The following is a 9,485-nucleotide window of genomic DNA, read 5'->3' on the forward strand; positions in this document are numbered from 1 at the left end:
GGGCCCTCGGGTGTCCCGGCAGGCGGGTGGCGGGCACCGGGCTCTCGCTGTCCCGGGGCGGCCGGCCCTAGGCAGGGACGCCGAGGCCGGTGGCCCCCCCCCCGGGAAAGCGGACGGGACTCCTCTCCCGACCCCCGGCGCCCGCTCCATTTCACCCGAGGGAGAGGCTACTCCCTCCGTCTCCCGGAAACAGCGAGCCCGAGAGAGAGACGCAGCTTGGGCACTAATCGGCCCCAACAGTTTGTTCGCGCGCGCCAAATGCGCCGCCGCGCAACGCCCAGACGCCGGGCACGCCCGCCAGGAAGTGACGTAAGGACGTAGCCCGGCTTCCGGCCACGGCTCGCGCGTGCGCACCAGGATCCAGCTGCAGGTCTCTGCACGCGCATCTGCACGAGGTGAGGGAGAAATGGAGGCCCCGGCTTCGACCGCTGCAGCCACCGCAACCGCAACGTCAACGTCGACTCCAGAGACCCCGACGGCCCTGGAGCAGTTGGACGAAGAGCAGGTGAGTGGCCCCCGAGGCTTCGGAAGCGGGATGGCCGCGGCCTGGTGAGGCGCGCGGTGCGGCGTGCGCGGCCTGGACCCGCGGTGAGCTCCGCGTCTCGGTGGTCGCCCGGGGTTTGGGAGGCTCCCGGGGGTTGAGCCCAGGCTGCCTGCTGGTTTACAGCGGGGGAGGCGCCCGCTTCTCCCAGGCCTGCGGCCTGGCCCTTGTAACGGACTGCAGGTATAACTTGGGGTGCAGGGCTGCTTCCTTGGGGTGCGAACGCTTCCTGTTGATGTCGGCGAAGTCGCTTTATTTTGCAAGCTCCTGTTATCTTTTACTTAGAGAGGGTTCTGCTGCCCCCCCGCGCCCCCGGATGGGTCGGTGGGAAGATAAGGGCCGCCCTCCCGCTCGGGGCCTGGCTTAGTAAACGTTAGTTATTTGCCCGTGTCTTGCGCTTTTTCCCTGGGATTTCGGCTTTCTTTGAATGCAAGACCAGCACGTTACCATCGAGAACAGTGTTTTATGTAGAGACGCTTTTCGGTTCATTGCTTTTCGTTTGATTGCCGATTTAAAAATTGGAAGGAAACAGCGGGGGGCGGGGAGGAAGGAAATGCACTGGACTATGGTGATGGCACATGGGTGATTTGATGATGGGAAGCCCAAGGGGGTTGCAACTGAGATGGAAAAACAAAATGATGTAAAAATAAACTATATTAAAAAAAGTAATAAAGAATATGATTGTGTGACAATTTATCACTTTGTATGTAATTTCTAATAATTATTTATAATTATCTGTTAATTAGCTATATTTAATTAAAATTAGATAATTTTAAAGCTGCAGGAAAAAATTGAAAGAAAAAAAAAAGTGCTTGGGAGGAAGCAAATGCGAAATTAGGTTGAAACTTGTGTTACCTTTACTCTGCAGATTAAAAAGGCAGTGGAAGTTCTGTTGACACATACCAAGACCAGGAAGAATGCTGATGGCTTGCTCCTGAATGAAAATGAAAATTTCTTTTTAATGGTGGTCTTATGGAAAATTCCAAGTAAAGAACTGAGGGTCAGATTGTAAGTTCTGATCTTTTGCCTTTGCTGTTTTTATTTGCTCGCTCATTCTGTGTAACTTATTGCTGATGGAAAGTTTGCAAATAAAATCTCAAATTGAAATAAATATACAAGCTTTAAAAAGCCATAGGGAGTGTTTAAAATTTCTAGAAATTTCTCCAGTTTTCTGGGGGCGTGATGGACAGTTAAGCTAAGCAGTTCTTAAATCCAAAAACCTGGTTTTGGAGAACCAAGGTAGAATAAGTCACATGGTCTTTGTATCTTGATAGAATCTGTTAGCCGTCCTTGTCATTAGTTCCAAATTCCCCAAGATTTGTTCTTTGTACAGATTATTGGACACTTGGCCATAAATGAGTGCTTTGTGAAAACTTGGCAGTTAATGTTTTTGTTACCAGAAACCTTAAGTCTGAGGTGCCCTCTTTTGTATACTTACAGGCTCAGCAGATTAAAAAGTAATAGTGATTTAGTGTAAGTAGGTCCTGTGGCATATTTGGAGCTTAGTTATATTTTTAAAAATGATCCCAACTAACTTGGTTTTTCTTTCTGGCATTCCTACCTCTCTGGAGTCTCTTAGTTCCTCAGTGCCAAAGCACCTACTCCCCTACTGTTTGTAGAGGAGCTTGTTTCTTTTCTGCTGCCCAAGGTGGGTTATGCGGGTGAGAATGATTAGGAAGAGGTTTCTCCCACCTGATTTCGAGCACCTGCCCCAGCCACACAACTTTAGTGATGACTGTGTATCCCGCACGCAGTCTTGTTCCACGTGTTTTCCCTCTGGAAACCCCTTTTGCGTTCTCTGGGATCTTTTCCTGCCTCTTGGATTCTGGAACTGTCTTACCTTCTCGTTGGGGGGTGGCTATGCTACTATTCACTGCCTTCTGCTTAACCAAGGATGTGTTTCCATGTGGCCTCGTGCCTGGTGCTTCTTTAGGAAATGAGCTAAAACCTTTTTTCCTTTTTAAGGCTCAACATATAGTCACCTTATATTTGTTGGCTCCTCTTGGTTCTTTGTTTTCGGTTTTATCTCAACAGTGAGGTTGTTGATAGAGCCCAGAGTTCTCTACGACTTAAAGTTCTAAACCACTGTCTTGATGAAACTAGATTATCATAGCACATTCTAGTACATGTACACATATTAAACCTTTAATAACTGTATGTACACTCTTTCTTGGGGGGGTCTTTGTATCTTAACTTTTGTGTCCCAAATAGTGATATATCAGTGTTCTCAGGGTACTTAAATAGCACAAAGCCTCTTGAAACGATAGTGAATTTGGTTTGTGTTCTGAGGGTTATACACATACATTTTGTCTATAATGCCTTATTCTTTGTTTCCTTCTCTTGTGTTTTGCAGACCTTTGCCTCATAGTATTCGATCAGATTTAGCAGACGTTTGTTTATTTACCAAGGATGAACCCGATTCAACTCCTGAGAAAACGGAAGGTTTTTATAGGAAGCTTTTGAACAAGCATGGAATTAAGACTGTTTCTCAGGTACTGAGCAAGTTAACTGTTTTCAAGTCAGTCGAAAGATGTGACTCCCTTGAAGTGATAAGTAGTACATTTCTGTGTCCTGATCATTCTCCCAGGTGTTTAAGCTTTAATTTTCTCTGTAATTCCCACTCGTTGTCTCAGGAGAGTGCTCCCTACCTTCCTTAGTCAGGGATGTGCTTTTCAGTTCTGTTGACCTAAAAGATCAGTATGTGCATCAGTGGCTTTTACATCTTGAAGATTTGACAAAAGGTCGCTCCGCTCGGCCATGGCTGTGTGCTCGCAAGGTCTGGGTGGACAGGCACCCCACCCTGCTCTGTAGCCCGTGTGGTGGACAGGCTGAGGTCTCGCCTCTGGTCTCCCAGCGCCAGGCCCAGTCAGGCATGCAGTCACTGCGTGCTCAGCTGCTTTCAAACCTGAATACAGGTTGTTGCTCAGGTAGTTCTTGTTTAGATTCTGACGTTTGTGTTTTTACTTCTCTCTTCTAGATTATTCCCTTTCGAACTTTAAAAACAGAGTATAAAGCCTACGAAGCCAAGCGCCGCCTCTTGACTAGCTTTGACTTCTTCCTCACTGATGCAAGAATTAGGCGGCTTTTGCCCACACACCTGGGGAGACATTTCTACCACAGAAAGAAGTACGTTTCTTCGCGATGACGTGATATAAGCAGCATGACATTTATTGGTGTTACACTGTGCTATGAGTGTCTGTGTGTTTTTGCAGATTTCCAGTGCCTGTAAACCTACTGGCCAAGAATTTATCCAAAGAGATCAATGAATCTATAGGAGGAACTGTCCTAAACATCTCTAAAAGTGGTTCTTGCAGGTGGGTGAAAGGCAGAATTTAATGTTTTATTTATATTTTAAAGATGTATTTATGCATTCGAGAACCAAGGTATAGGCCAGAGGTGAAAGGATTCACCGGAGACAGAGCGGGGAGCAGAACAGGCAGATCGAGGAAGTGCACTGCTGAGGGGAGCAGCGGGCGGGTCGGGAGAGGTCTGCCGTGGCTGCCAGTAGCTTCATGGTGCTGAGACTTAACCCCTTGTGCCACCAGGGAGGCCCCTAATATTATATTTAATAATGGTTTTAGAAACTTTTCTACACAGAAATGGTAACAGAACTAGATCTTTCTGTTCTTTGGACATCAGTTCTCTAGATTGGGGCTGTTTGGTAGAACTGCTGTATGGAAATCAGTTTCCTCTGCACCTCCTGCCCCCGCTGTTTTCTTTCCCTCCCTCTCCCCCTTGCCATCTTACCGTGAGTGTGCTTGTAGGCAGGTGGCAAAGGGCACGCAGTGGGCAGAGCCATCCACCCAGCCCACCCCTCATTTGGAGACTGCCCAGCCGGCGGTTGCCCTGCCTTTTAGCTCCATGGCAGGGAGGCAGGGGCTGACCCAGGCACATGGGCCCGCTGGCTGAGCACCGGGCACTCGGGCTTCCTGCTCGCCAGCAGACCGTTACAATGAGGAGCAGGGATGCTTGCTTCGGTGGTGGCTAGGTCAGAGCAGCGGGATGCCAAAAGGGGGTGGCAAACTCCTCATGCTAGTCCCCAGGACCCGCTCCCAGGAGCAGTTGCCCTCAGAGAGTGGCCTGTTTATTGAGTGGAGCTCGAGCTCCCCCTTCCCTGCTCACTGACCCTCCCAGCTTTGCACCAACCAGCTCCTCACCACCTCGTCGTGGTCGGCAGGTCAGGAGAAGCGCGTTTCTGGGTGGTCCGCCTTTCCCATGTGCTCAGAACGGCCTTGTAAGGAAATGAGCCAATGAATACAATAAACTCAAGGCCCGAGGACTTTACTGTTTTAGGAACTCTAGGGCTGTGCATCTGTAAGTCTTGCGTGCCTACGCCTGGCTGTGCAGCGTAAGTGTACTTAGCATCTTCTTCCCTCGTGTTTGATTTCAGTGCGATCCGCGTCGGCCACACTGGAATGCAGGCTCCGCACATCATCAAAAACATCATGGCGGTCACCAAGGGGCTCGCACAGAAGTTGCCAGAGGTACGGTCTCGGAGCAGCAGCATCGCTCATTCATGTAGAAGAGAGCGAACGCGTGTGATCGTGTTATTCTCTGTCTTTCAGAAGTGGGAGAGCGTGAAACTCTTGTATGTGAAAACGGAAAGGTCTGCTTCTCTTCCCATCTTTTCTTCATTTGTCAGTGTTCAGGACGAAGCCAAAGGAGTGCGCACTCCTAGCCAAAAGAAAAAGGTTAGTGGGCTTTGAAGTCCTGGGTGTGCTTAATTCAGGATGTAAACCTAGCCCCAAGAAGAGAGGACTTCGCTGCCAGTCCGTCGTAAAAGCACATGGTCCTCTCAGGTTTCCTTTGGCCAGTGGAACTGGGCTGGCGGAGATCCGCGAGAGCTGGAGATGGGCCAAGTCTGGGGGAGGGGGGCATGCCAGTGGTGTTGGTTTTCATTTTTTAAGATTTTATTTGTGCATACAGAACTGGGGTACAGGCCAGAGCTGCAGGGGTAAGAGGGTTCACCAGAGACAGTGGGGAGCAGAACAGGCAGATCCACGAGTACACCACTGAGGGGAGCAGCTGCCGGGACAGGAGGGGTCTGCCGTACCCTGTGGGTCACCCCCTGGCCAGAGATTGAACTCATACCCAAGCGGCCACGGCCAGCTTCGCAGTGCTGCGCTCCAACCCGCTGCGCCACCAGTGAGGCCCAAATTTTCATTTCTTTTCAAAGGATTGATTGACCGTAGCAGGAGCAGTGCCGTGGGTAGAGAAGCACCTTTTACTGGGTGATGTTACTTAGGGCCAGGGTGTGGGTGCTCGGACTCACAGGCACCTCGTTGCGCTCGGAGTGCCTGAGAGCCTCTTACTACTCGGCGTGTGGGGAGCGGGCTGTACTGCGGCCACCCTGCAGTCAGACGCTGCTTCGGCTGGGGCTTCCCCGTGCTAGTTCCTCTCTGCTGGGCGACCTTTGGCGCAGGGTGGCCATTTCATTTGAAAAACTAGCATTAGAGGCAGGAAAAGCCCTTTCTCCAGAGGACTGACATTTCCCTCTTAGGGGCAATCAGCCACGGGCCACCGGAAGGAATCTTGAGGTTCCCCGAGTGACTCAAAGCAAACCCTCGTCGTGGCTTCCTTTTTAGCTCTACCTGGGGTGAACCAGGGGCCCTTGTTGGAATCTGCACTGTGGGGGGACAGGGATTTGAATTCCCTATTTATGCCCACGCTCCAGCCCTAACTGTTGACTTTCAGCTGCAGCCTGCGAGAGGTTGGGGCTTTCTGTTAGGTTTTTATAGCAGCTTTACCAAAATGTAATTCTTACCACAGGCTGAAAGTGTAGGACTGTTGTTCATTTATCTGTAAATGAGGCCAGCGACGAAACTGACTACTTCAGATGGGCAGATTTCTGAATCTGGGTACAGCCACGGAGCGTGCCCCTGACTCTGACTTAGGCAAAACAGAGTTTGGTGGCAGTGCAGGGTGGAGGGGGTTGCTCAGAGCGTCACACATCGAGGCCCTTTCAGGGAGCATAGGGATGATGAGAGCTGCAGGTGCCAGGTACACCAGGTACCCCGACTCAAATTATCTTTGCTTTTTCTTTTGGTAGGAAGCAAGAAAGCAACAAAGGCGAAAAGAATATCTGCAAAAGAAGCGGCTTGAGAAAGAGGCTGCTGACGCTCCTGCGGCCCTAACTAAAGCTGAGGAGGCCCCTAAGGCCAGCGGCACTCCAGCAAAGGGCCCTAAGCCCCAGAAGGCAGGGACCCCAAAGCGCAACAAGAAGAAGACGGGTGCAGGGAAGGCTGCACTGAAAGTGCAGGGCGAATCAGAAGAAGAGATCCCAGTACTGGTACCAATCGGGGAAACGCCTGTTAAAGAAAACGGAGAGGTACATTCGCTAATACTTTGCTCTGACGGGGTTAACGCAGGGGCCAGTGTGTCCGGCTGGCAGTGGTGGGGGGTGTTTGCATAAATCTGTTTCAAGTGAAACCTTTTGTAATAGAGATTTTGACATAATAGATGAAAACTGCTCCCGCCAGCCCCAGCCTGCAGACAGCATGAATACTCAGTGGCTTCTAAGTGGGAGTGACAGCAAGTAAACACCTCCTTCTACATGCCGTGGGACTTGAGGGAGACTTGGCCAAACAAAGTCAGAATTCTGGGAGACGGGGCCTGTCCTTTCGGCCATGTGGGTGGGAAGCAGGTGATGGGTGAGGTTAGGAGCCGCAGGCATATTTGGTGCCCTGTGGGCACACCTGGGAAGTGGGTCAGGTAGGTAGCATGTGAAAGCTTCATTCGTGGTGTCAGCCAGAGCGGGAGAGTGACTTGTCTTCACAGTGATTTCTATAAAGTTACTCAAAATAATGTTTAGAATTTACAGTGCATAGGAAATACCCATGCAATTAGGAAGAAGACACGATATTTGGCTTATAAATACAGACATAAGGGAAGCTGTAAATTACAGTCTATATCGCAGTTATTGAGGACTTTAGTTTTTAAAGTTTTTCAAACTTTTCATGGTCTGTCATTTTCTCTCTACTCAAAAACAAAGTTCTGACTGTGTTTTGTCTTTGTAACTGACTTCTGTGAACAGAGTTCATTGCCTTCCTCCTTTGCGCCTGCTGAGGTGAACCTTTTGGGAGTTACTTAATAACAGTAACATTGTCATTTGCTTTCATTTTTCTCCCCTGGGCTTATTTAATTTTCTTTTTCTAGATGCAAAAGCAGGCCACAGGAAAGAAGTCTAAGAAAAAGAGTCCTGGTCCCAATACACCTCGAGGGAAAAAGAGAAAGGCTGTTTCTGCTGTGGAGACCCCGAAAGCCGAAGAGCCCAAAACCTTGGGGAAAGGCCCGGGGAAGAAGCCGAAAATTGTTAAAGAAGCAGCAGAGAAAGAAAGAAGCACTCCGATGGGGAAAAAAGACCCAAGACCAACTCCCAAAAAGCCGGAGGCCAAATTCTTCGCTACTCCCAGTAAATCTGCCAAAAAAAACCAAACCCCCAAACAATCTACCAAAAAGCCCAAAGTGCCCTCAAATCAGTAACTCCGCCGGGGGGAGCAGCGTAGGAGCTACCCACAGGGCTTTTAACATACCTGTCGTGACCCCTGTAGCCCTCTCTGCGCGAGACCCGAACTTAAACCTAGTGTCAGACCTCTGCGCGTCTCTGATGTGTGTTCCTGAGTGTGAGAACCAGTAGTTTGAAGTAAATCCATTTTCTAATTGCTCTTTTGTGTATTTAATATAACAGAGGGGAAATACAGTGTTTCTCTGTGGTTGTACTTTTATTACTAAAATGGACATTTGCTTTGAGTATACCTTTGGCATTCCATATTGGCTTTACTTGAATGCCAGGGATGTGACTTCATTTCTTCTGGTTGTACTGAGTTGAGGTGTGAGTGACATTCACTTCGGGTAGCATTTATACATGATGCGAGGCACCATAGTGAGTGTATGTCACATCTGTCACCACGTGTGCTCACAAAATAAACCACTTAGCTGCACAAGCTTCATTACTCGGGTTTGCTCAGACATCCCTACAGCTTGTCAGGATGCCTTTAAGGGCTCCCTGCATCAGCAGCAAGACGGGCCGGGCCTCATGGCTTTTTGGTGGTATCAAACTTGACTTCCAGCAGGTTCAGACTGGGCCTGCATTCCTGCTGAGGGCAGGAAAGGCCGAAGGGAGCTTCCAGAGGTCTCATTCAGAAGCAAGGAGTGATCCGCTCACCTTGGATAAATTGAGACAGCTTGCTTTTTAGTGGCACAAATCAATAAAACCATTAACTTTTTAAATGACGAAGGTCTCACGTGATAATTTATAATTCTGTCGTCTTGGGCATTTAAGAATAAATATACCTGTGGGTGTTGTGCAGGCTTGTTTCCTATAGGAGTTGGCTCTGCAGGAGGCGGTCCCACCGATTTCCTGGCGGTTTGATCGTATTCTCTTGCCAAACAAAGTTTTGTCACAGTCACATGTGACTTGCTTAGCCCCTGCTGAATGGCGCAGGTGGGTGGCGGGTGTCGTTGGGAGACAGTACAGGGCTCTTCGGTGGAGACTCAAACGCAGTGTTTCAGTGCGTGTATACAAACACGAACATGAAAACTCCCATATTTTAAGTACCTGACTAAAGATCATGTTTGTCTCAAAGTCCCTTTTAAGGATGTTCAGAGCGAAGACATGCCACTTATTAAATATTTGAAGGTTCTGCGCTGTCGACTTAAGCTTTAAATTGCCATTTCTTAATGTTATTCACTGCACCGAGGCCCCATTGCACCCCGTGAGCCATCAGCACCCCCTGTCCAGGTTTGGATCTTAAATTAGTGCCGCATGATCAATCACAAAATACTAGTTCTAGTGACCATTGTATAACGGTCCTGAGAGAAAATGGCAAACAAGGTGTTTATATTTCACAGGTTCTGTGTCTCAGCCTAGCCCTGTCTTCAATAGGTTAAGACCTGTCTATAGCAGCATTTTATAATTAAAATTACAGGAAAAGATCAAGGCCTT

At 48.9% G+C, this 9,485-nt stretch overlaps 1 protein-coding gene across 1 annotated transcript; it reads left to right on the plus strand.

The window, feature by feature from the left end:
* Window positions 1-345: 345 nt before the first annotated feature.
* RSL1D1 (ribosomal L1 domain containing 1) lies at window positions 346-8,774 on the plus strand. Its single transcript, XM_004691752.2, has 9 exons — window positions 346-505; window positions 1,410-1,549; window positions 2,895-3,033; window positions 3,519-3,667; window positions 3,754-3,855; window positions 4,932-5,025; window positions 5,107-5,232; window positions 6,591-6,869; window positions 7,697-8,774. Exons 1-9 carry the CDS (start codon window positions 407-409, stop codon window positions 8,021-8,023), a joined length of 1,455 nt encoding a protein of 484 aa, XP_004691809.1. The 5' UTR covers window positions 346-406; the 3' UTR covers window positions 8,024-8,774.
* The last annotated feature ends 711 nt before the right edge of the window (window positions 8,775-9,485 follow it).

The sequence above is a fragment of the Condylura cristata genome, unplaced genomic scaffold (assembly GCF_000260355.1).
Source record: "Condylura cristata isolate star-nosed mole 26May11 unplaced genomic scaffold, ConCri1.0 scaffold00032, whole genome shotgun sequence".
Taxonomy (NCBI): domain Eukaryota; kingdom Metazoa; phylum Chordata; class Mammalia; order Eulipotyphla; family Talpidae; genus Condylura; species Condylura cristata.